Source organism: Babylonia areolata, chromosome 5 (genome assembly GCF_041734735.1).
Source record: "Babylonia areolata isolate BAREFJ2019XMU chromosome 5, ASM4173473v1, whole genome shotgun sequence".
In the NCBI taxonomy this organism is placed as follows: domain Eukaryota; kingdom Metazoa; phylum Mollusca; class Gastropoda; order Neogastropoda; family Buccinidae; genus Babylonia; species Babylonia areolata.
In genome coordinates, this window is record NC_134880.1 from 49,024,296 (window position 1) to 49,051,437 (window position 27,142).

General features: G+C 41.4%; 1 protein-coding gene across 2 annotated transcripts in view; it reads left to right on the forward strand.

Moving 5' to 3' along the window:
• Positions 1-27: 27 nt before the first annotated feature.
• LOC143282124 (IQ domain-containing protein H-like) overlaps positions 28-27,142 on the forward strand; it is a 44,560-nt gene continuing 17,445 nt past the window's right edge. The window contains exons 1-15 of one of the 2 annotated variants that reach the window (XM_076587640.1): positions 28-207; positions 1,202-1,309; positions 1,963-2,114; positions 2,730-2,802; positions 3,432-3,551; positions 3,883-3,960; positions 5,182-5,350; positions 6,054-6,277; positions 9,331-9,348; positions 12,793-12,926; positions 14,987-15,064; positions 17,463-17,571; positions 20,789-21,016; positions 21,791-21,941; positions 22,765-22,940. In XM_076587640.1, coding sequence (XP_076443755.1) covers positions 157-207; positions 1,202-1,309; positions 1,963-2,114; positions 2,730-2,802; positions 3,432-3,551; positions 3,883-3,960; positions 5,182-5,350; positions 6,054-6,277; positions 9,331-9,348; positions 12,793-12,926; positions 14,987-15,064; positions 17,463-17,571; positions 20,789-21,016; positions 21,791-21,941; positions 22,765-22,940 — 1,869 coding nt within the window. In that variant the 5' untranslated portion in view covers positions 28-156. The remainder of the gene's footprint in view (positions 208-1,201; positions 1,310-1,962; positions 2,115-2,729; positions 2,803-3,431; positions 3,552-3,882; positions 3,961-5,181; positions 5,351-6,053; positions 6,278-9,330; positions 9,349-12,792; positions 12,927-14,986; positions 15,065-17,462; positions 17,572-20,788; positions 21,017-21,790; positions 21,942-22,764; positions 22,941-27,142) is intronic. The other variant, XM_076587641.1, reaches the window with a different exon arrangement.

Here is a 27,142-nt window from a genome sequence, read left to right on the forward strand (position 1 = left end):
TTGTTTCATTTGTTGCCGAGGAACGTCATGGCGGAAGGCGTTCAGTCAACAATGGACACCGCGCTAAGCTAAACCCGGGTTTATGATTAGAAGCAAACTTTCTCTGCATTTGTTACCGTCCAGTTTTATTGCAGGCATATTTTCCCAGTATTCGCCATGACGGAGATAGAAACTCGCCCCGAAGATGTGGGGCAAATCCTTGTGAAAGTAAGTGCTCTTGGTCTGCCTTCTTGTCTGTCCGGGTGTCATTGTGAATCATTGTGAATTATTGCAACCATTTCCCGTTGCAAAGTGCTGACAGGTGCTCAAAACATTTGTGATGAGAAGAAGCTCTGATTGCACATCTATTATATTGTGAACATTGCAGCTAGATTTCAGATGTAATTAGTAAACGACAGTTTCAAAGTAGGTCAAAAAAAAAAAAAAAAAAAAAAAAAATCACTTCTTGAGTGCAGTGTGTTTATGCATTTGTCTGTTTGATGCGCTCTCTCATCTTCTCAGTTTGCCTATCTTAATATATAATCGTGTGTGTGTGTGTGTGTGTGTGTGTGTGTGTGTGTTGTGTGCACATGCAGTATGCATGCACATGTGACTATTTATTTTATATGTAATGTTGTGTGTATTTTCAGATCATCACATTTATCAATATATACATCAGACAGGATAGAAATAGCACATGCAGAAATATTTGACTATATTTTGGAACTCAGGATTGTAGAAAATATGAGAGAATCAAACTGGAAACTTGTAAGGAAGGAACTCTTCAATGTTATCACAATCTGACTGTTATTGACAACACGATAAATTTATTCTGTAATACAGAAAAATTGTCCTGTCATTACCATTATGCTCAGCACTTTTCCATCAGAATGGAGGAAAAAAATACCCATACATTCAGTGCACTAAGAATATAACTGGTCTATTCAAAATGCAAAAATTGCAGCCGTTTTTGCTGGTGTTTTTTTTTTTTTTTCTTTTTTTTGTTTGTTGTTGTTGTTGCAAGTTTATCAATTACCACATGTGTTGATTGATCTTATATGGCAAAAGCCATACTGGTTAAACAGTAAAAATGAATATTGATCTCCCCTCACCCCCACCCCCAAATACACACCAAAAGACCGAAAATTTATAAAACAATAGTGCTTTTTATTTTTTGTTGTTGTTTTTTTGTGAAATTCTTATTGAGTTATTTGTTTCTAAGGTGCAAGAAGACCTGAGGCAGCTGAGAGAGCGGTTTGTAGCCAAGGATGGACAGATCAGCATTTCTGATTTCGAGAATGCGCTCTCCAAGACGGAGGAAGGACTGCAGGTGCTTGTTTTGTATGGGTTTGTGTAGAGTATGGCAAAAACCTGAGGATGATAGGATGAAGATGTAAAGGACTGTTGGGGGTAGGGTCAGTACCTGTCTTTGCTAACACACATATTATGTGTTATGCAGATGATTGTTCTCATATCAACAGGGCTGTAGGCTGTATATATGAGGAGAGTTAGACTCTGTGTGTGGGGATGGGTGGTGGGTGGGTGTTTTAGAACTCGAGAGAAAGAAGAGAGAGAGAGAACACTGAATTGTTCTGTGTGTGTGTGTGTGTGTGTGTGTGTGTGTGTGTGTGTGTGTGTGTGAGAGAGAGAGAGAGAGAGAGAGAGAGAGAGAGAGAGAGAGAGAGAGTATTCATGTTTGTTAATGAATAAAATGATCTACAATGTTTCATGCGTGTCCTTTATACATGTTGTAGCTAAGATGCATACCATTCAATAATTCAAGATGATAATAAATACTAGTATCAGTCTTTCTTGCTTATCTAAGAAGACTGAAAAGACTGAAAATCTTGAGAACTAAAACCATAAGTTCAGTCTTTTCACACATCAATAAAAAAAACACACCCCCCAAAACAACCCTATGTAAGAGACAAAACTGACTTAACATCATCCACATCATGAAATGATATTTCCATCCTCTCCCAGAGGAAGACAGAGGAGGTTGTCCATCGGCTCAACACTCGAGTGCAGACCATTCCTCTGTCAGACCGTATGCCTCGAGATGATGCTTACCTCACCATGGAAAGCACAGTGGATCTTCAGGGCATGGAACCTAACCGGCCGTCCTACATGATGAGGTGAATGAGTGACACCTTCCATGTCATGCTCCTTTTATCTTGATGGCAAGCTTTTACATATATATATGCCAGTATGCATTCATGTGTTTAGGCAAGAATATGTGAATATACTTTTATGCAGTGGTGGCACCGAGGCATGTACGTTTGCTTGGTTGTATACAGGGAAAATAGCAACAGATCTTTACATGAATGTTGTTCAAAGGCAAACATCATATTTACATGCTTATGCATGCATACATATGTACACACACACACACACACACACACACACACACACATCTGATATCACTGATAGTGAAAAGATGCTAAACTAAAGAACACACACACACACACACACACACACACACACACGCACACCAATGCACACACTCATACACGCACACACATGCATGCATTTCATGTACATGGATGTGAATATATGCACATACACACACAGACACACATAAACTGACACACACAACCCATATGCACACCAGTGCTTGTACATGTGCTTGAAATATGCACTCTTTATGTGTATGTGCACATATTCTTGTGTGTGTGCTCAAAAAGAGAATGTTTGTGACTGTGCTAGTGCACATTCTTATAATCATACCTGTGTGTTGCTGTGTTCTACAGGCAGCCACACCCCCCAGGTGTGAAGCTTCCTGCCCGACGGACACAGATGAAGGGGATGACACCAGGACAGAGGGTGGGTTATTGACAGAGGGATAGGGTGTCCAGAATTTATGTGTGTGTGTGTGTGTGTGTGTGTGTGTGTGTGTGTTTGTGCATGCGTGTGTGTGTGTGGATGTGTGTGTGGATGAGTGTGTGTGTGTCTGTGTGCGTGCGTGCGTGCATGTGTGCGTGCATGTGTGTGTGTGTGTGTGTGTGTGGATGAATGTGTTTGTATGCGTGCGTGTGTCTGTTTGTCTGTGTGTGACTCAAGACTCAGACTCTCAAAGACTTGATTTATTTGTTGTTAAAACGCATCAAAGGAATTACGGACACTAACAAACAGATAAAAGCAATATGTGCAACACTGTGCTAAAATATATTTATAGTGTGTGTTTGTGTTTGTGTGTCTGAGTCTGTGTCTGTGTGGTGTGTTTGTGTTTCTTTGTGTGTGTCCGTGTCTGTAGATGGGTGTGAGTGTGCGTGCATGCATGCATGGAAGCGTGCTTGTGTGTTTGTGTGTGTGTATGCGTGCGTGTGTGTATGGCAAACTTAGTGTCTTTTTTGGGGGCTCTAAGCGTCTCACATGAGACAATACATCTACAATAGTGTATTACACCATGTCAGGGGACGTCATTGTAGATTGTTGTGATTGTTTGTTGACAGCACCATCAGCAGTGGACTCTGCGAGCCATTTTTAACCCCCAGAACCAGCAGAACAGACCCGTGATGAAGGAGAGCTTTGGCATTCAGCTTCCCCTCATCAATGAGCGCAAACCAATGAAGGTGACGTGCATCAGTGTGTGTGTGTGTGTGTGTGTGTGTGTGTGTGTGTGTGTGTGTGTGAGTGTGTGTTTGTAAGTGTGTGTTTGTGTTTGCTTGCTGGTTTGTGTGCACAAATGAATGTATGTGATTGTGTTTGTGTGCTTGTATGTGTGTGTGTGTGTGTGTGTGCGCGTGCGTGCGAGCATGCATGAATGCATGTGTGTGCGCGAACAAATCAGGAGACTTGCTTGAAACCAAGAATCATAAAAGAAGTCGAGCAAATTTTCATATTCTTTCTTGTCAATGCATGCTTTGCTCTTTTCATGGTGCTCGTTGTGATGACTGTGTGCAGCCAACACTGAAGCCTATCATGGGCAGCACTGTGGATCATTTGACAGTCCTTCCAAAGGCTAACCGGGTTGACCCTCAGGTACTACAGTGTGTGTTATCTGTTCAGTGGTCAGTGATTGATATCAGTTTCAAATAAAGCAGGGGAAGGAGAAGATTTGGCCCTGCCCCCATGTGTCGAGCTCTTGATGCAGTGAATATGACTTCACTGCCAAAACGTCTGTAAAAAGCTATGAGACCTTTAACCTTTTAACCTAAAGGGAAGCTTAACATGCACATTCCTCAAATGGAGCGGCTGCTGATGTTGGAGTTGTGGCAGATGAACCTGGGTGTGGCCATGTATGCGGGCCTTGGAAAGAATAGCATGGTCCAATTATGCCACTGAAAATGGTGTACATGATGAGGAAGATAAAAAAAAGGAAGAAAAAAAAAGAAAAGAAAAAGAAAAAACGGATTGTCAAAAAGGAGAAAAAAAAGAACGAGTGGAGTGTTATAAAGAATTACATGTATTATACTATGTTTTAACATTAAGCATGACATGCATAGATTTATTATTATTATTATTTTTTTTTTTATAGGAGAAATGAGGATGCATAAAAGTTTTGCAAATGAGCAGGATAGTTTCAGCAGCCCTGGAAGGCTCTTTCTCTCTCTCTTTTTTATTCCCTTTTTTTCCTTTTTTTTCTTCTTTATATTTTGTTATTGATGTATTTTGTTTCACATGAAAACAACTAAAAGTTAATATGTTACCATTTGAGTGAGCTGTAGATATACAATGGAAACTGTATCCTGATATAGTTTTAAAAGAACAACAACTGCATAGATGTGAGATGAAGCCGATTACCAAACATTTATATTTTTTGGGTTATCATCACTATGTGGAGTGATGGCCTAGAGGTAACGCGTCCGCCTAGGAAGCGAGAGAATCTGAGCGTGCTGGTTCGAATCACGGCTCAGCCACCGATATTTTCTCCCCCTCCACTAGACCTTGAGCGGTGGTCTGGATGCTAGTCATTCGGATGAGACAATAAACCAAGGTCCCGTGTGCAGCATGCACTTAGCGCACATAAAAGAACCCACGGCAACAAAAGGGTTGTTCCTGGCAAAATTCTGTAGAAAAATCCACTTGGATAGAAAAAACAAATAAAACAGCACGCAGGAAAAAATACAAAAAAAAAAAGGGTGGCGCTGTAGTGTAGCGATGCGCTCTCCGTGGGGGAGAGCAGCCTGAATTTCACACAGAGAAATCTGTTGCGATAAAAAGAAATACAAATACAAATACAAACAAACGCGTGTTGAACAGCTGGCCCCACCACCGATCACTGAGGACGATGCCCGGAAAGGCATCCTGAGTCTGATGGAGCGTGGCTTGATTCCGCCCGCCGCTCAGCTGACCCTTGACCCTTCACCTGTGCGCCACAGGACCATCACCCTTCATGATCCCGATGACAAGAACAAAACACCAGTGTCGGGTAAAAACCTTCAGCACCTGTGTGGAATGAGCGGTTCTTAGAAATATGCATGTTAAAAGATATGGAGCAAGTAATCTTTGGACGATTGTACTATTTGATTTGAATTTTTTTGCTTTCAGTATTTGTCAAAAATATGTGTGTCGGCATGACCAGTGCTCATTTTTTGCGCTCACTTGACTGTTATCAAGTGTGTTAGTGTTAGTGTGTGTCTGTGTTATCAATGTATGAATAAGTGTGTTAGTGTTAGTGTATGTCTGTGTTATCAGTGTATGAGTAAGTGTGTTAGTGTGTGTCTGTGTTATCAATGTATGAATAAGTGTGTTAGTGTTAGTGTATGTCTGTGTTATCAGTGTATGAGTAAGTGTGTTAGTGTTAGTGTTAGTGTCTATATTATCAATGTATGAATAAGTTTGTTAGTGTGTGTGTTTGTGTTATCAGAGTATGAATAAGAATGTTAGCGTTAGTGTGTGTGTCTGTGTTATCAGTGTATGAATAAGCATGTTAGTGTTAGTGTAGTTGTGTGTGTGTCTCTGTATCTTGTGTGTGTGAATATGAGTGTGTGTCTGTGTGTGTTTCTGTGTATGTGCGCACATGTGCCTGCATGCGTGCATGCACATAAACGTTCCGTCACACCTGTCCGGCCCACGGCACATTTCTCATCACAGTCACTTCACAGCTGCTTGGCCTTTTGTCCCCCACACAGAGATGGCTACCACACTGTCCAGTCTGCACTACGACACCAATGGCCGGTCAGCAGGGGAGGGAGCAGAGAACACTCTGGAGACCATGCCTGCCGTACCGCCACGCCCCGCCGTCACCCCCGAGACTCGAACCATGTCCGCCAAAACAAGAGCATCTTCCTCTCTGTCCGGGCCTGTGAAAACGCCAGCTACTTTGAAGACTTTTGAAATGCCCCTTCAGCCACTGGTGAGTTGACTGGATGTAGTGTTTGTCACAGTCTTATGTGAATGTTTGCTGATGTATGAACCAGTATATATATATATATATTTTTTTTTTTTCGAGACCTGATGTTTTTTCTATAATTTGAAAATCCTGGCCTATGTGTTCTTCTCCGATCAGGATGTAGTCTGCTGGTTTGTAACTGTTGTGTTGAAAAGAAGAGGTTGTCAATGGATCCCAGGTAAACAAAAGTGACAGAAAGTCTAAACAGAAAAGGACTGTCCACACAAAAAAATATACAGGTGTACAAAAGACTGTACATGTGTACAAACTATGCACACAGACGTATGCATTTACAAGGCGTGTTTCATTGACACATAATATAATGATTCTGAGAGCAAATGAGGCAGCTTCTGACAAGCTCCTGGGAACAGGAGCAAAAGAAGAAAAAAGATAAAGAAAAAAGAAATCCTAAAAAAGAAAACAAGATGACATAAAGATAGTGGGGGTACTATTCCACAAAGTAAAGGAAAAAAAAACAACAACAAAAACATGGCCTGCAGCCAAGATTACCATTTAGTCATTAGCCTTGGACACTCACAGTAGAAGCTGTATAACAAAGATTCAGATAGAGAAGAGATTGTAAACTCAAGTCCTCTCTCTTCAAACATGATGGATGAAGAAAAGAAAACAGAAACCAAACAAAAATGAAAATAAATGAATGAAGAGCAAAGTGTACTCAACTGTGCACAGAACTGAAGAAGTATATTATCTGAAGAGTATGGTTTTGCTTTTGCCTTTTTCTTTTGTTGGTTTGTCATCTGTAGAGAAGACATAATAGTAAAAAAAAAAAAAAAAAAAGAAAAAAAAGAAAGAAAAATAAAGGTTCTTGACTGGTTTGTATTGTGCATCAAAAAACACTTACAGTTTGCAGTGAAGGTGTTGAACACCATTATTTAAAGTTAACTTATCAACTTATTTTTTCATATATGTGCTTTGCAAATTTAATCCACATTGCTTGATGATTTATATATATTCCTATATTAATTTTCTTCATTTACTGTGTGAGAAAACAGTGCTTATAAAGGACTCAGACGCAGACACATTTGTTTAATATGAATGTGTGAATCTTTTTCTCACTGTTGTCTTTGGAGCTACAAATCTACAGGGAGGCTGCTGATGTCCCCTTGGAATAAATCCATATCTCTTCACTCTTTGGCTGCTGAACCTTGGTAAAATAAGATCAGTGTAGCATGAACCTCAGTGAAGTGACAGCATTTCAGTGATGAACATACTTGTCAGCAGCAGTAAAGGGGTTAATAAAATTTAAAACAACTTTGAAAAAAAAAAAGATACATTGTGTTAACATTGAGTGATGGTCTAGAGGTAACGCGTCCACCTGGGGATCAAGATAATCTGAGTGCTGGTTCGAATCATGGCTTAGCTGCCAATATTCCCCCCCCTCCCCTCCACTAGACCTTGAGTGGTGGTCTGGACACTAGTCATTTGGATGAGACGATAAACCGAGGTCCCATGTGCAGCATGCACTTAGCACACGTAAAAGAACCCATGGCAACAAAAAGGTTGTTCCTGGCATAATTCTGTAGAAAAATCCACTTTGATAGAAAAACAAATAAAATTGCACACAGGAAAAAATACAAAAAATGGGTGGCGCTGTAGTGTAGCGACACACTCTCCCTGGGGAGAGCAGCCCGAACTTCACACAGAGAAATCTGTTGTGATAAAAAGAAATGCAAATACAAATACAAAATACAAATACAAAATGTTTAAAAATAGATACATCATGTTGACATTCACTTAATTAGCTTCACCCCTCCTCCCCCCATATCACAGCATATCCCAGTGTGTAAGTGAATGTTATGTTCATCGTTTTACATTTCATTTGCATTCCCCAGACTGGAGTGTAAGTAGATAAAGACTTTTCTTCATCACGTTAAGTGCTATTTGTCAAGCTCACACTGTCCTTTCAGAATAAGAACAAGAATTTTGCACTTTGCTTTAGCATGATCCATGCCATTCTGACTGGATTTTTGTTGTTGCTTCTTTAATGTATTGAAGAATATTGAGTGAAAGAATGTTTTCTGAAAGAAAATACTCTTGGAAGTTACAAGTTTGGTCAGTGATTGTGTTTGCCAACTTTTGCAGGCTGGTAGGTTATAGATTAAATCTCTTCTAATATTTCTCCTCCTTGAAAGTGTTGCCGCTCAAGGTCAGAGATCAAAAGTTAAGTTCATAATGTGACAAGATAAAAAACAACAACAAAACAATGTAACTGTGGGCCAGTTGCAGCTCAAACAATGCAGCAGTCTTCATCAAACTTGGTATAATGTTTGGTCCTAGTGAGAGCTTGAAATCATTGGGAATTATACATTTCAAATGTCGGGGTCACAACACAGCAAACCATTGAAGGACTACACATCTTCCATCCTATTCTATTCACAAGTGTTCAGTTCATATTGATGAAAATGCAGCTGACCATGAAGACTGTATAAAAGCAGAAATTTCATGAAACCTTGTACGCTAATTCTTCATAATAAAAGTAAAAACTCTGTTAAATGAAGTCAAAGTTTGAGTGGTGAAACGTCTAAAATGCATCAGGGTTGTCTTTTGGGATATGAGGAAGACGATGTGTTGTGCCATCATCAGTGGACCAGCATGTGGCACTGGAGCCCAGAGAGACATGGCAGAGGACCTTGGTCTTGCATCCAGATATCTTAAAATTTGGAACAGTTTTCCTCATTAAAGCCAGATAACCATGTATTGAAAGTCAAGGTCAGAGGTGAAAAGTTACGACCACATTTGTTCGTGTACAGAAGTGCCATTCAGAATCTGTCCTGTTCAGAGCGGATGCCTCGCTTTGTTTTCATTCAGTTCTATGATTTTATCGGATAAATTGTGAAGGTCTTGTATGTGATTGAGTCTTGAAGGCTTTGCCTGTTTTTTGTGTTTGTTTTGTTTTCAGCTTTTTTTGAAATTTTTATCACAGCATTATTTTGTGAACACAATGTTGGAAAATATGAAAAAGATGTAAAGACTTTTTTTTCCATTCATATTTACAGACACTTCCAATGATTCAGGTTTCACTTTTTTTTTCTTACCTTTGTCACTAATGTTCTAACTTCCGCCTGCTAACATATATTGCTGGGTTCTTTGATCTCTTTTTGTTTGTAGTACATGTATTTCAACATCTTTGGGCTGGTATTATACAGATCTGTATCTCCCCCTCATCTCTTTCCACATGCCTTAGTTTTGAGCATGTTCTGTGATGTGTATTCTTCGTCCTTGTTGAATGTCAGCATGATATCTGAATGCATGACCTTCAAGTTCACATACACATTGAATGTTGGTGTCATGTACTTGCCTGTACCTGTGTTTGAAGGAAGGGAATGTTTGTTATATGGAAGAAAGGCCATTAGTTTTCTAAGGAATGTTAGGTATGTGATAGCAGAATTATTTTCTCTAGGGTTATATTTACGTAAGCTTTCACAGATTTAGTCAGTGACTATTTTAAGCGGTATGTTGGTAAAATAATTGTTTCCAGGGAAACAAAAAATGGATCTCTACTTAAGGTTATTTTATTTCATGTGTAATGTAAGCTATCTTGAGTCAAGGCTTACAATTAACATTTATGGTAATGTTTGTTTGTTGTGTAACATCATATTAGAATACACTATGTTTGTTAGTAGCATAACAGTGTGTCTGTTTGTTTTATATTGTGTAATTATGTTAAGAAGTTGAGAGGTTTGGGTTACCTCATATTTCTGTTTTTGCTGTTTGTGGCATGTTTTTTTTTTCATGCTTCACATTCTTTGAGCAGTTGTCTTTTTTGGGGGTGACGGTGGGATGGGGGTATGTTTGCTATATATAAAAAGAAAGAAAACGAAAAAATAGTAATGCATGGTGATAGATTAATAGCATTTCTTTTCCGTTCTTTCTTTATTCTTGTTAGAATTGAGCATGAAGCAAAAATAATAAATTTGCTTTGTAGGTAGTATTTATGAGTATTATTGAGGATTCTTCTTTGTCAACTGGTATTCGTGGTTTGTCAGCTTTTAATTAGTAGCAATAGTTATTATAGTTATTTAGAGTTAGTATCAATAGTTCGTAATTATTAAACTAGTAATTAATATCAAGCTACAGTACTTTTTATGGCTATTTTCTTTTGACATAGCTATTGCTGAAAGGCATATTTTTTGTTTAGTACCTTCAGTCATAATTTATTTTAGCCATTAATATATCCACAATAACTGAATGGTCAAAACAGGGTTGGACTTTTATTCTGAGAATCCTGGGTTTAATCTTGTATGAATTGGTGATCTGATCTCCCATGTCTGCAAACATGCAGACCTGCAACATTAATAACAGTGTCACAATTCCCCTCATGTGCAGATACATGTGCAGGCCAAATATGCAAGTTAAAGACCTGGTAATCCATGTTGGTGTGTGTGTATGTGGGTTTATGGTAACAAAAACATACCCAGTTTGCATGCACTGCAAAAATGGAACATGGTTGGCTAAAAAAAAAAAAAAAAAAAAATCTAGCATACAGGTCAAAACTCAGATATAGATACACGTGAATGTTGGAACTGCAGCTAGACGGGCGCAATAGCCGAGTGGTTAAAGCGTTGGACTGTCAATCTGAGGGTCCCGGGTTCGAATCACGGTGACGGCGCCTGGTGGGTAAAGGGTGGAGATTTTTACGATCTTCCAGGTCAACATATGTGCAGACCTGCTAGTGCCTGAACCCCCTTCGTGTGTATATGCAAGCAGAAGATCAAATACGCACGTTAAAGATCCTGTAATCCATGTGGGTTATGGAAACAAGAACATACCCAGCATGCACACCCCCGAAAACGGAGTATGGCTGCCTACATGGCGGGGTAAAAATGGTCATACACGTAAAAGCCCACTCGTGTGCATACGAGTGAACGCAGAAGAAGAAGAGGAACTGCAGCGCGGGACTCCAACACAAGCTTTCTTCTGGAACAGTTTGGTGCATTCCTTTCCATAAATGCAGAAAATAACGGAACAAAATGAATGTGTGTGTGAACTGTTAATTACAGTTTACAGGGACAGTTTTTGTAGTCTCTTGCAGTGATGGGCTGCTTTACCCCCCTCTTTCTTCTTCCTCCTCCTCCAACTTCTTCTCCTCCTCTCTCCTCTTCTTCCTCCTTCAACTTCTTCTTTTTCTCTTTCTGTTCTGTTTATGGTTGTTCTTCTGCCTCTACTTGTTCTTCTTGTCTTTTTCTTCTTCTTTTTTGTCCTTTGCCTTCTATATATGATTTTTTTTCCCATTTTCTCCTTCTTTATCATCCTTTTCTACATCTTTTTTTTTTCTTCTTCTGAACTATCAAATAGGAGCTATTTGCCTCTTTTGTTGGTCTTTTCAGCTTGGTTTTTAGGTTGGTCAACAGAAGCATGCTTTGTTTACCTGGTGGTTTATTTTCACCTGCATGTCTCAGTTTGTCATTTCTCTGTCAATGTATTTTGTATGTGGTATACTTGATTTATCCTCTGTGTATTCAAAAAACCCTGATAAGCTGAATGTGATGTGCCATTGAAATTCAAGAGAGACAGACAGACAGATGGACTGACAGACAGACAGACAGACAGACCAACAGAGTGACTTTATCAGCGACCAAGGAATGAATTTGAATTTCTCATCAAAGAGATAAAAAATATAATCTTCTCTTTTTTTATATTTTACATGGAATATTTGAGTTTCTTACCAGTGATCAATTATTATTTTTTGAACAAGCAAGAATTTTGTTGATGTGTGAAATATACTCAAGTTGTGCATATAAAGATTTAGTTGTGTAGTGAATCAGTTTGCTAAGTAAAAACCTGAAATATACTTCAGCTCAGTCTTTTGTAATGGGTCCAATGGAAGATATGACCAAAAAATATGCTTACTGAAACTTTCAGGTGAAGGATACAAAGCACCAATGCTGAAACCTCATGCTGCACACAAATCATTATGGAAAGAAATGTTGTTCTTTTCTTTCTTTTTTAAATAGTGCATATAGTTCATTACTTGCATTTGTTAATGAACTCATAATTGACAAGAACCAAATCAAATAGCTTTCACTTGAATTTGATGGAGCAGGTTTGAAAACTTTAATACATTTTGATATTATTATAATTTTTGCATTGTTACATTATTACATTGTTATTGTTAATTAATCAGCCAATCAGTCAATGTATTAATTAATTGATTAATTATAAGATGAAATGGTGATGTTGATGATGATTGATGATATTGGTGTTGATATACACTTGATACATTATCTGTCTTGTTTGTCTTGTATATGATGATGTAGATGATGATGCTGATGTGGATGAGGATGACTATAATCACTATTCACCGTAAATGATGTATAATAACTCCAGTGTGACTGATAGACTCAGTATACTCCAGTCATCCCAGATGATGGAAATGTATGATTTCCCTTTAAAAAAACAAAACAAACAACAACAACAACAACAAAAACAACTCCAGTATGATCACTGTTTCCTGACAGCCACCACCAACCACTCCAGCCAGCGGTGACTTCAAGTCTCTGAGTCACCGCTTTGCCATTCAGCACGGCAAGGTGCGGGACACCCAGCCAGAGTTTCTGGCCTTCAAGCAGCACTATTGTTTGACATGGGGAAGGTGGGTACAACATCATCTTATGTATCACTCTTTCATGTGGGTATACTGTCTTGGAAGGTGGGTACAACATCATCTTGTGTATCACTCTTTCATGTGGGTATACTGTCTTGGAAGGTGGGTACAACATCATCTTATGTATCACTCTTTCATGTGGGTATACTGTCTTGGAAGGTGGGTACAACATCATCTTATGTATCACTCTTTCATGTGGGTATACTGTCTTGGAAGGTGGGTACAACATCATCTTGTGTATCACTCTTTCATGTGGGTATACTGTCTTGGAAGGTGGGTACAACATCGTCTTGTGTATCACTCTTTCATGTGGGTATTCTGTCTTGGAAGGTGGGTACAACATCATCTTGTGTATCACTCTTTCATGTGGGTATACTGTCTTGGAAGGTGGGTACAACATCATCTTATGTATCACTCTTTCATGTGGGTATACTGTCTTGGAAGGTGGGTACAACATCATCTTGTGTATCACTCTTTCATGTGGGTATACTGTCTTGGAAGGAGGGTACAACATCATCTTATGTATGACTCTTTCATGTGGGTATACTGTCTTGGAAGGAGGGTACAACATCATCTTATGTATCACTCTTTCATGTGGGTATACTGTCTTGGAAGGAGGGTACAACATCATCTTATGTATCACTCTTTCATGTGGGTATACTGTCTTGGAAGGATGGTACAACATCATCTTATGTATGACTCTTTCATGTGGGTATACTGTCTTGGAAGGTGGGTACAACATCATCTTATGTATGACTCTTTCATGTGGGTATACTGTCTTGGAAGGTGGGTACAACATCATCTTATGTATCACTCTTTCATGTGGGTATACTGTCTTGGAAGGTGGGTACAACATCATCTTATGTATGACTCTTTCATGTGGGTATACTGTCTTGGAAGGTGGGTACAACATCATCTTATGTATCACTCTTTCATGGGGGTATACTGTCTTGGAAGGTGGGTACAACATCATCTTGTGTATCACTCTTTCATGTGGGTATACTGTCTTGGAAGGTGGGTACAATATCATCTTATGTATCACTCTTTCATGGGGGTATACTGTCTTGGAAGGAGGGTACAACATCATCTTATGTATCACTCTTTCATGTGGGTATACTGTCTTGGAAGGTGGGTACAACATCATCTTATGTATCACTCTTTCATGGGGGTATACTGTCTTGGAAGGTGGGTACAACATCATCTTGTGTATCACTCTTTCATGTGGGTATACTGTCTTGGAAGGTGGGTACAACATCATCTTGTGTATCACTCTTTCATGTGGGTATACTGTCTTGGAAGGTGGGTACAACATCATCTTATGTATCACTCTTTCATGGGGGTATACTGTCTTGTTTTTGTTGGTTGTTTTTTTTTTGTTATTTGATTGCAATGAAGGTTCTTTTCTTCCAAAAGTTTACAACATATTTGTTTATCCTGCACAGTTGAAGGAAAAATTCCATTAAAAAAATTGAGGTAATAAATAGTTTTGGAGACAGAGGTTTAAGCATTATGGATGCATCAATATTTCCATGCATACAGGACAAAAGACAGGTATTCTGTTTTGCTGGTTTCTTTTTGGTGTGGATGAAATGGGTGATCTGCATTGTCTGATACTGTGGTGTGGATGAAATGGGTGATCTGTATTGTCCGATACTGTGGTGTGGATGAAATGGGTGATCTGCATTGTCTGATACTGTGGTGTGGATGAAATGGGTGATCTGTATTGTCCGATATGGGGTTAGTGGGTTTACTGTCTTCTTTATTACTGTTTGTCGTGGGGAGGGTGGGCACACCATCTTGTTCAGCACTGTTTGATTTAGGCTGAATGGGTATACTGTGGTTTAAAAAAAACAACAACCCAACAACTTTGATGTGTGTTAAGTCGGTATTCTGTCTTGTTTGGCACTGGTGTTTGCTTGTACATGCACCCCTCTTTGTGTGTGTGTGTGTGTGTGTGTGTGTGTGTGTGTGTGTGTGCGCGCGCATGCGTGTTGTGTGTACAAATGCATGCACTCTCATGTGTATGTATATTCACATTTTTTGTACAGCATAGTGACCATGCTTCGTCATCTGGAGAGGATGCTGACTGCCTATGCCGTGCCTGTTGCCTTCATCCACGGAGACAAGTAAGTTGTGCACTTAAAGCACCTGTACATTGTAGCACATTTACGGTGATGAGCTTAACGAGCTCTGTAGCCCCGTATTGGTAGTGATGAGTTTAATGTCTGCAGCCCCTCATCGAATTGATAGTGGTGAGTTTAATGTCTGCAGCCCTTCATTGAATTGATAGTGGTGAGTTTAATGTCTGCAGCCCTTCATTGAATTGATAGTGATGGGTTTAATGTCTGCAGCCCTTCATTGAATTGATAGTGGTGAGTTTAATGTCTGCAGCCCTTCATCGAATTGATAGTGGTGAGTTTAATGTCTGCAGCCCTTCATCGAATTGATAGTGGTGAGTTTAATGTCTGCAGCCCCTCATCGAATTGATAGTGGTGAGTTTAATGTCTGCAGCCCTTCATTGAATTGATAGTGGTGAGTTTAATGTCTGCAGCCCTTCATCGAATTGATAGTGGTGAGTTTAATGTCTGCAGCCCCTCATCGAATTGATAGTGGTGAGTTTAATGTCTGCAGCCCTTCATTGAATTGATAGTGATGGGTTTAATGTCTGCAGCCCTTCATTTAATTGATAGTGATGGGTTTAATGTCTGCAGCCCTTCATTGAATTGATAGTGGTGAGTTTAATGTCTGCAGCCCTTCATTGAATTGATAGTGATGAGTTTAACAACCTCTGTTGCCCCTCATTGATGCAGGTAAGTTGAGTTTAACTACCTAGCGGTGGCTTATGCCTTTATTTCTTCTTTCTTTTTTTTTTTTTTTTTTTTTTTTAAAGATGTATGCTTTGTATTATTAATTTATCAATTTAAGAAATGTTATTTATTTGTCATTGTTCTTTTTATGTGTGATTGTTGTACCTTCTTTGTGGTATTACTTTGTATATGTATGCTCATGCACAGGATCAATTATGCACACATTAACTCTCTCCATACGAACGGCGAAAGGGACGACGTTAACAGCGTTTCATCCCAATTACCACCATCAAAATATTGCAAGCTTATACTGAAGAGGTGAATGTTGACAGAGAATACCACAATTCTGATGACGGAAGCTAAAGGTTGGGTCATTCAGACACCCACTGGACATCCGAGGGGTCTGTGTAGAGGAGAAGAGAGGTCTAGCCGTACTGAGTGAGTTAAGGATCCCCAAATCCACCCCAACATCTGTCAACAGCCTAAACTATTGAGACATCAAAATGTCTTACATGTAAAAGCCCAGAACTAAGAAGTGTATGTACACAGATTCACTACCAATAAAATCAGGAGAAAAGAAAGGGACAAAAAAAGAAGAAGAAGAAGGTGGAAAGTTTCTAAGCTGACAACCTTTAATCCATTGACTACTGCTGATGATAGGCTGTCACGTTACTTTGAGATAAGACAGAGCTGACAGGTCAGGACATCAGTGACCATTCCTTATTTGAGATAAGACAGAGCTTACAGGTCAGGACATCAGTGACCATTCTTTATTTGAGATAAGACAGAGCTTACAGGTCAGGACATCAGTGACCATTCTTTATTTGAGATAAGACAGAGCTTACAGGTCAGGACATCAGTGACCATTCTTTATTTGAGATAAGACAGAGCTTACAGGTCAGGACATCAGTGACCATTCCTTATTTGAGATAAGACAGAGCTTACAGGTCAGGACATCAGTGACCATTCTTTATTTGAGATAAGACATAGCTTACAAGTCAGGACATCAGTGACCATTCTTTATTTGAGATAAGACAGAGCTTACAGGTCAGGACACATCAGTGACCATTCTTTATTTGAGATAAGACAGAGCTTACAGGTCAGGACATCAGTGACCATTCTTTATTTGAGATAAGACAGAGCTTACAGGTCAGGACATCAGTGACCATTCCTTATTTGAGATAATATAGAGCTTACAGGTCAGGACATGAGTCACCATTCTTTATTTGAGATAAGACAGAGCTTACAGGTCAGGACATGAGTCACCAATCTTTATTTGAGATAAGACAGAGCTTACAGGTCAGGACATGAGTCACCAATCTTTATTTGAGATAAGACAGAGCTTACAGGTCAGGACATGAGTCACCAATCTTTATTTGAGATAAGACAGAGCTGACAGGTCAGGACATTGGTCGCCATTCTTTATTTGGATTTCTTCCTCTTGGGATTGCATTACTGGTACTTTTGTTCAACAAGACCAATCGCATTATTGATCATGACACAAAAAGTAGTAACTGCTTTCCAAACTCGCGTTACACCAATTTCATTTCTCCAAAGTTCAGCAATCAAGGGGTTAAAATGTAAAACAAACAAACAAACAAACCACCACCACCACCACAACAACAACAAGGACAACAAAACCAAAAAACCAGCATGAACAACAACAAAAATGAAGCGTGAAGAAGACTGTGTCACTGACGCCTGTGTGTCACTGCAGGCTGGCAGACCTGTCTGTGGAGTATGAGCTGGAGAAGGCCCCAGGCCTGCCGGAACTGCTGTCTGTGATTGTGAACCGAGAGGACGTGGAAGCCATCATCAACAAACCTGTGAGTGTGTTCATTCATTAAGTGCTGCACTGACGTTTCAGTTTCAGTTTCAGTAGCTCAAGGAGGCGTCACTGCGTTCGGACAAATCCATATAACGCTACACCACATCTGCCAAGCAGATGCTTGACCAGCAGCGTAACCCAACGCGCTTAGTCAGGCCTTGAGAAAAAAAAAAAGAAAAAAAAGGTGAATAAATAATAGATAAGCTTACATAAATAAATAAATAGATAATGATTATAATAAAAAAGGTAGTAGTAATAATTAAAAAAAGAAAAAAAAAGAAAAAAAGATAACAATGATGATAAATAAGCAAATAAATGTAAAAGATGAAGACACACATTCACACATACACCCACACATGCATAACAGATATGCACCAACCATGCAGTTTCACAGATATGAAAGCACAGTTAAATACATATAAATGTACATGAGCTCCAACACACATACACACACACACACACACACATTACCCTGCACCTCCTCTACCCCCCTCCTCCACACACTCATTTCTAGTCTATGTATCGCAGCTTCCACGGCACACACACACACACACACACACACACACACAGACACACACACACACACACACACACACACAGATGAACACTGACTTGTACAAGCACACACACATATGCCCATATCTCCCACCCCCAACCCCACACACATATATACAAAGATATATATATATATATATATATATACGTTCCAATATCCTGTTGCTCCCACTGACGGACACAATAGACCAGTGGTAAAAGCATTGGACTTTCAAACTGAGGGTCCAGGGTTCGAATCTCGGTAACGGCGCCGGGTGGGTAAATGGTGGAGATTTTTTTTTATCTCCCAGGTCAACATATGTGCAGATCTGCTTGTGCCTGAACCCTCTTTGTATGTATACGCAAGCAGAAGATCAAATATGCATGTTGAAGATCTTGTAATCCATGCCAGGATTTGGTGGGTTATGGAAACAAGAACATACCCAGGAAGCACACCCCCCAAAACGGAGTATAGCTGCCTATATATATATATATATATATATATATATATATATATTGGTGTCATATACTGTACCATGTCAAACTGATGCAAACTAGGCCTATTGGTTTGCTCTGCTTGGCCAAATTTCGCGCGGCTAACAGTGAAAAGACGGGCCCACCGCTCTCAGCCAATCAAACGCCTCTAACAACTATAAGCGCTTAATCATTCCCTTTGGCCAAGGCTACTATATGATAGTTGTGTCCGACTATGACCATCAGAACAGCAGAGGAGGCAACTGCTGTTCTGACTATTTGGGCTAGAATTTGATTATAGTGGAGAGTGTCTTGCCCGAGTACATCCCCACTCTCTCAGCCAAGAGGGTTTTAGGACAGTTGGCGTTGGGATGGTTTCCAAAGGCCAACTAGCCCATAAGGCTGCAGCACTAAGAGCCAGTGCAATTTTAGCTGCCTTCATGGTGGGTAAAAACAGTCATATATGTAAAAGCCCACTCGTGTACATACAAGTGAACGTGGGAGTTGCAGCCCACGAACAAAGAAGAAGTGCTGCACTGCAGTCAGAAGGCATCAATGCAGATACAGAGACACAGACATTCAGACTTCAAGAAAGCACCACTGTACGTCAGTTAGGCGTTTGACGCCTGTTACATTGTTTCCATGGTGATCAGGGTTCGTGGTCCATTTCAGCATGGTGTTGTCATCTTGGGAAAGGTACTTTACTTCCAGTTTACTTCTCTCCACTCAGGTGTGAATGGGTACCTGACTTTTTGTCAGGGTAAGGTTAACTCTCTCCATATACGAACGGCGAAAGAGACAACGTTAACAGCGTTTCACCCCAATTACCATCATAAAAATATTGCAAGCGGAAGGCTCTTATACTGAAGAGGTGAATGATGACAAAGAATACCACAATTCTTATGACAGAAGCTAAAGGTTGGGTCATTAAGACACCCACTGGACATCTGAGGGGTCTGTGTAGAAGAGAAGAGAGGACTGGCCGTACTCAGTGAGTTAAGATGGTGGAAGGAGAAGACTGGTCCCGACATTCCGATTGTGTAAAAGGTTTTGAGACTTACACACAGACAGTACAGGCATTGGGTTGATGTGGTCAGGCATCTGTCCCTTATTGTTATTTATCTGTTTATTAGTATTGTTATTATTGTTTTTTTGTTTTATTGATATCATCATCATCATTATTATGATTATGATTATTATTGCTATATATGTTTTTACGAACGATGTAGAGTAACATATTTGAATTAGTCCACATAATTTGACACCTCCTTGGAACTGGAACTTTCACTTGCACACATGCAGACACACGTGCGCACATACACACACACACACACACACACACACACACACACACACACACACACACACACACACACACACACACACACACACACACACACACACACACACACACACACACACACACATTTTCTTTTTTTTCTCTCTCTCTCTCAAGGACAGATTGGGAAAATGGGCCATGCCACAAATCTTAATCCTTGAATAAAAAACGTTTTGAGCTCTGAGTTCTGAGTTCTCTGTCTGTCTGTCTCTTTCTTTCCCCATCTCTTTCTCTCTCGTTGCACATTCACATGCATACAAACTCACGCATGCCCTTGTGAATGTGATTGCACAGAAGTACATTATATCAGCAAATACATATCTGTTCACAAGCCTGTGCATGATTCTCTTTCCTGGACGTGCAATTATACTGACGCATTAAAAAAAAAAAAAAAAAAAATCCATGTATGTATGTTTACACGTACAGAAATGGATATGTTTATGTGGACAAAACATATCAGAAAAAAGTATTTTTTAAAACAGTGAGTGGAGGTTTTTTTTTCAAAAAAAGGAAAAGAAAGAAGAATAAAAAAACAACGACAAACAAACAAAACCAAAAACAAAAAAAATACAAACCATAGCAAAACATAGTGCATATTTTTCAGGATCATTACAAGATGATAATAATAATAATCTGGTGCAAGCACTCCACTCCAAGCAGAAAGCACACCCAGCAGAACTTGACAAGTCATTACAATTCTTTATGCTCAGTGCCTGAGCAACACGTTCGGTATGTGCACAGGTCAGCCATCTTTTTTATTTTTAGCAGATGTGGTGTAGCGAATATGGATCAGTCCACACACTTTGACACCTCCACGAAACTGAAACTCAAAACCTAAGAAGTTTATAAAGAAAAAAAAATGTTTCAGGGGAGGCGATTCATGGGTCCCAACGGCAGCCAGGTGGCGGCCACGCAGATCCAGTCGTCATGGCGACGTTACCGTGACCGCTCGCAGTACCTGGAGTACCGGCGGCTGAAGTGGGCGGCGGGGGTGATCGCCATCTCCTGGATCATGCACATCAAGATGGCCAAGATGAGGCACCAGCTGAAGGAGACTCGTGCCCACCAGCTGGATAACTTCAGGCTCCGAGCCAAGGTGATGCTTTCCACCTCCTCTGTGTGGCATCATCATCATCATCATCATCGTCGTTGTCATCGTCGTTGTCATCGTCATCATCATCATCATCATTCATCTTTAGAAAAACAAAAACTGTCCAAAATTCTGTGGCCTTCTATGACCTCCATTGTGGCATCATCACCATCATCATCATCATCATCATCGTCATTATCACCATCACCATCACCATCACCATCATTCATCTTTAGAAAAACAAATAATGTCCAAAATTATGTGGCCGTCTATGACCTCCATTGTGGCATCATCACCATCGTCATTATTATCATCATTATCATCATCATCACCATCATCATCATTATCATCATCATCATTACTTTCATAATTCATCTTTAGAAGAAAAAAATTGTCCAAAATTCTGAGACCTTGCATGCCCAGCTCTCATACTGACCTCAGTTTCAAGCCTCATCCACTTCCATGCTTGGGGTGAGTCCTGTCAAGGTCTTCAGTGTCTGCAGATTCATAGGGGACTGTCACTGGAGGGACGTTGTGGTGGTCTCCACTATGGAGGGGACACTCACTTAAAAAAGAATTGTAATAACTAAAGAATATTAGTACTTCATAGCTAGAGGACGTACAGGAACAAGCTAAAATGATACTTTTAGAAAAGAGAAAGTGTTGAATCATATTCTTTCAAGTACAAAGAAACAAAACAAAACAAAAAAAACACTCTGTCTCTCTCTCAACTTTGCAGTGGAATAAATACCTGTGCAATTTTCTGTTGCGTCAATTCAGAAATTCTCCGCCTCCTGGGACCGCATCAAGAACTCCAAGCGAGTAGTCATCCACATTCCATCCCTGGGTCTGAGCCAGAAGATCCGCGACAGCATCAATGATTTCGGCATGCGCCAGAACACGCAGATGGCCCGGCTGTGTGACATTCAAGGTAGTGTGCCCAGTTCTGTTCTGTTCAGTTTAGTTTCTCAGGGAGGCGTCACTGTGTTCGGACAGATTCATATACGCTACACCACATTTGCTAAGCAGATGCCTGACCAGCAGTGTAACACCAACGTGCTTAGTCAGGTCTTGAGGGAAAATTAAAATGAAATAAAACGAAGTAAAAGTTGATAAATGGATGAATAAATGAATGATTGATTGAATGAATGAATAATAAATTAATAAATAAACGGATGTCATTGAATTAATAAATAGATTCTTTAGTCTGTTAACTGGCATTGTGGTGGTGTTGGTGGTGGGTTGTGTGGCTGATTATTATGGTTTTTGTTGCTCTGAAGTATTCGTGGTAGCGTGAGTGTGTATGCAGTATTTGTGTGGTAGTATTAGTTGTAGTTCTGTGGTGGTAGTATTACTTGTAGTTATTTCATTTAGCGTGTGTGTGTGTGTATGTAGTATTTGTAGTGGTAATATTAGTTGTAGTTCTGTAGTGGTAGTATTAGTAGTAGTTATTTCATTTAGCGTGTGTGTGTATGTAGTATTTGTAGTGGTAATATTAGTTGTAGTTCTGTAGTGGTAGTATTAGTAGTAGTTATTTCATTTAGCGTTTCTTCACATGAGTGATATTAAACAGTGAGAATCTGTGTGTCTCTGTGTGTGTGTAGAGGGCTTGTTGATAAAAACACAGGGGTAGAATTCAAGAGTTTTAGTGCAAACACGATCCGCATGCATATATTCACAAACAGATAAAGCCAGTAGCGAGTCTACAATCCCCCCCTTTTTTTTATGTCTCATCGTTCATGACTGCCGGGCAGATCCGAACGTGGATGTGATCTTCGTCTCCCCCGTGCCGCTGAGTGACGAGACGCTGCAGTACTACTCCAAGCTGCTGGGTCTGTCGGCCGCCGTCAACTCTGGGGAGGTGGAGGACCAGTGTGACATGTCTGACCGCTACAAGGTGCTGGTGCCAGAGGCCATCAAGAGCTTTCCTGTGAGTAGTTGAGGGATGGACAGTCTTTCCTGTGAGTAGTTGAGGGATGGACAGTCTTTCCTGTGAGTAGTTGAGGGATGGAGAGTGTGTGTGTCTTTCCTGTGAGTAGTTCAGGGATGGACAGTCTTTCCTGTGAGTAGTTGAGGGATGGAGAGTGTGTGTGGGTCTTTCCTGTGAGTAGTTGAGGGATGGAGAGTGTGTGTGTCTTTCCTGTGAGTAGTTCAGGGATGGACAGTCTTTCCTGTGAGTAGTTCAGGGATGGACAGTCTTTCCTGTGAGTAGTTGAGGGATGGAGAGTGTGTGTGGGTCTTTCCTGTGAGTAGTTCAGGGATGGAGAGTGTGTGTGTGTCTTTCCTGTGAGTAGTTCAGTGATGGACAGTCTTTCCTGAGAGTAGTTGAGGGATGGAGAGTGTGTGAGTCTTTCCTGTGAGTAGCTCAGGGATGGAGACTGTGTGTGTGTCTTTCCTGTGAGTAGTTGAGGGATGGAGAGTGTGTGTGTGTGTCTTTCCTGTGAGTAGTTCAGGGATGGAGAGTGTGTGTGTGTCTTTCCTGTGAGTAGTTGAGGGATGGAGAATGTGTGTGGGTCTTTCCTGTGAGTAGTTGAGGGAGGGAGACTGTGTGTGTGTCTTTCCTGTGAGTAGTTCAGGGATGGAGAGTGTGTGTGGGTCTTTCCTGTGAGTAGTTCAGGGACTGAGAGTGTGTGTGTCTTTCCTGTGAGTAGTTGAGGGATGGAGAGTGTGTGTGGGTCTTTCCTGTGAGTAGTTCAGGGACTGAGAGTGTGGGTGTGTCTTTCCTGTGAGTAGTTGAGGGATGGAGACTGTGTGTGTGTCTTTCCTGTGAGTAGTTCAGGGATGGACAGTCTTTCCTGTGAGTAGTTCAGGGATGGAGACTGTGTGTGTGTCTTTCCTGTGAGTAGTTCAGGGATGGAGACTGTGTGTGTGTCTTTCCTGTGAGTAGTTCAGGGATGGACAGTCTTTCCTGTGAGTAGTTCAGGGATGGAGACTGTGTGTGTGTCTTTCCTGTGAGTAGTTGAGGGATGGAGACAGTGTGTGTGGGTCTTTCCTGTGAGTAGTTCAGGGATGGAGAGTGTGTGTGAGTCTTTCCTGAGAGTAGTTGAGGGATGGAGAGTGTGTGTGTGTGTCTTTCCTGTGAGTAGTTCAGGGATGAAGAGTGTGTGTGTCTTTCCTGTGAGTAGTTGAGGGATGGAGAGTGTGTGTGTGTCTTGAGTAGTTCAGGGATGGAGAGTGTGTGTGGGTCTTTCCTGTGAGTAGTTCAGGGATGGAGAGTGTGTGTGGGTCTTTCCTGTGAGTAGTTCAGGGAGGGAGAGTGTGTGTGTCTTTCCTGTGAGTAGTTCAGGGATGGAGAGTGTGTGTGGGTCTATCCTGTGAGTAGTTCAGGGACTGAGAGTGTGTGGGTCTATCCTGTGAGTAGTTCAGGGACTGAGAGTGTGTGGGTCTTTCCTGTGAGTAGTTCAGGGATGGAGAGTGTGTGTGTGTCTTTCCTGTGAGTAGTTGAGGGATGGAGAGTGTGTGTGTGTGTCTTTCCTGTGAGTAGTTGAGGGATGGAGACAGTGTGTGTGGGTCTTTCCTGTGAGTAGTTCAGGGATGGAGAGTGTGTGTGTGTCTTTCCTGTGAGTAGTTCAGGGATGGAGAGTGTGTGTGTGTGTCTTTCCTGTGAGTAGTTCAGGGATGAAGAGTGTGTGTGTCTTTCCTGTGAGTAGTTGAGGGATGGAGAGTGTGTGTGTGTCTTTCCTGTGAGTAGTTCAGGGATGGAGAGTGTGTGTGGGTCTTTCCTGTGAGTAGTTCAGGGATGGAGAGTGTGTGTGGGTCTTTCCTGTGAGTAGTTCAGGGAGGGAGAGTGTGTGTGTCTTTCCTGTGAGTAGTTCAGGGATGGAGAGTGTGTGTGGGTCTTTCCTGTGAGTAGTTGAGGGATGGAGAGTGTGTGTGGGTCTTTCCTGTGAGTAGTTGAGGGATGGAGAGTGTGTGTGTCTTTCCTGTGAGTAGTTCAGGGATGGACAGTCTTTCCTGTGAGTAGTTCAGGGATGGACAGTCTTTCCTGTGAGTAGTTGAGGGATGGAGAGTGTGTGTGGGTCTTTCCTGTGAGTAGTTCAGGGATGGAGAGTGTGTGTGTGTCTTTCCTGTGAGTAGTTCAGTGATGGACAGTCTTTCCTGAGAGTAGTTGAGGGATGGAGAGTGTGTGAGTCTTTCCTGTGAGTAGCTCAGGGATGGAGACTGTGTGTGTGTCTTTCCTGTGAGTAGTTGAGGGATGGAGAGTGTGTGTGTGTGTCTTTCCTGTGAGTAGTTCAGGGATGGAGAGTGTGTGTGTGTCTTTCCTGTGAGTAGTTGAGGGATGGAGAATGTGTGTGGGTCTTTCCTGTGAGTAGTTGAGGGAGGGAGACTGTGTGTGTGTCTTTCCTGTGAGTAGTTCAGGGATGGAGAGTGTGTGTGGGTCTTTCCTGTGAGTAGTTCAGGGACTGAGAGTGTGTGTGTCTTTCCTGTGAGTAGTTGAGGGATGGAGAGTGTGTGTGGGTCTTTCCTGTGAGTAGTTCAGGGACTGAGAGTGTGGGTGTGTCTTTCCTGTGAGTAGTTGAGGGATGGAGACTGTGTGTGTGTCTTTCCTGTGAGTAGTTCAGGGATGGACAGTCTTTCCTGTGAGTAGTTCAGGGATGGAGACTGTGTGTGTGTCTTTCCTGTGAGTAGTTCAGGGATGGAGACTGTGTGTGTGTCTTTCCTGTGAGTAGTTCAGGGATGGACAGTCTTTCCTGTGAGTAGTTCAGGGATGGAGACTGTGTGTGTGTCTTTCCTGTGAGTAGTTGAGGGATGGAGACAGTGTGTGTGGGTCTTTCCTGTGAGTAGTTCAGGGATGGAGAGTGTGTGTGAGTCTTTCCTGAGAGTAGTTGAGGGATGGAGAGTGTGTGTGTGTGTCTTTCCTGTGAGTAGTTCAGGGATGAAGAGTGTGTGTGTCTTTCCTGTGAGTAGTTGAGGGATGGAGAGTGTGTGTGTGTCTTTCCTGTGAGTAGTTCAGGGATGGAGAGTGTGTGTGGGTCTTTCCTGTGAGTAGTTCAGGGATGGAGAGTGTGTGTGGGTCTTTCCTGTGAGTAGTTCAGGGAGGGAGAGTGTGTGTGTCTTTCCTGTGAGTAGTTCAGGGATGGAGAGTGTGTGTGGGTCTATCCTGTGAGTAGTTCAGGGACTGAGAGTGTGTGGGTCTTTCCTGTGAGTAGTTCAGGGATGGAGAGTGTGTGTGTGTCTTTCCTGTGAGTAGTTGAGGGATGGAGAGTGTGTGTGTGTGTCTTTCCTGTGAGTAGTTGAGGGATGGAGACAGTGTGTGTGGGTCTTTCCTGTGAGTAGTTCAGGGATGGAGAGTGTGTGTGAGTCTTTCCTGAGAGTAGTTGAGGGATGGAGAGTGTGTGTGTGTGTCTTTCCTGTGAGTAGTTCAGGGATGAAGAGTGTGTGTGTCTTTCCTGTGAGTAGTTGAGGGATGGAGAGTGTGTGTGTGTCTTTCCTGTGAGTAGTTCAGGGATGGAGAGTGTGTGTGGGTCTTTCCTGTGAGTAGTTCAGGGATGGAGAGTGTGTGTGGGTCTTTCCTGTGAGTAGTTCAGGGAGGGAGAGTGTGTGTGTCTTTCCTGTGAGTAGTTCAGGGATGGAGAGTGTGTGTGGGTCTTTCCTGTGAGTAGTTGAGGGATGGAGAGTGTGTGTGGGTCTATCCTGTGAGTAGTTCAGGGACTGAGAGTGTGGGTGTCTTTCCTGTGAGTAGTTGAGGGATGGAGACTGTGTGTGAGTCTTTACTGAGAGTAGTTGAGGGATGGAGAATGTGTGAGTCTTTCCTGAGAGTAGTTGAGGGATGGAGAGTGTGTGTGTGTGTCTTTCCTGTGAGTAGTTCAGGGAGGGAGAGTGTGTGTGTCTTTCCTGTGAGTAATTGAGGGATGGAGAGTGTGTGTGTCTTTCCTGTGAGTAGTTGAGGGAGGGAGAGTGTGTGTGTCTTTCCTGTGAGTAGTTGAGGGATGGAGAGTGTGTTTGTCTTTTGTGTGAGTAGTTCAGGGAGGGAGAGTGTGTGGGTCTTTCCTGTGAGTAGTTCAGGGATGGAGAGTGTGTGTGGGTCTTTCCTGTGAGTAGTTGAGGGATGGAGAGTGTGTGTGGGTCTTTCCTGTGAGTAGTTGAGGGATGGAGAGTGTGTGGGTCTTTCCTGTGAGTAGTTCAGGGACT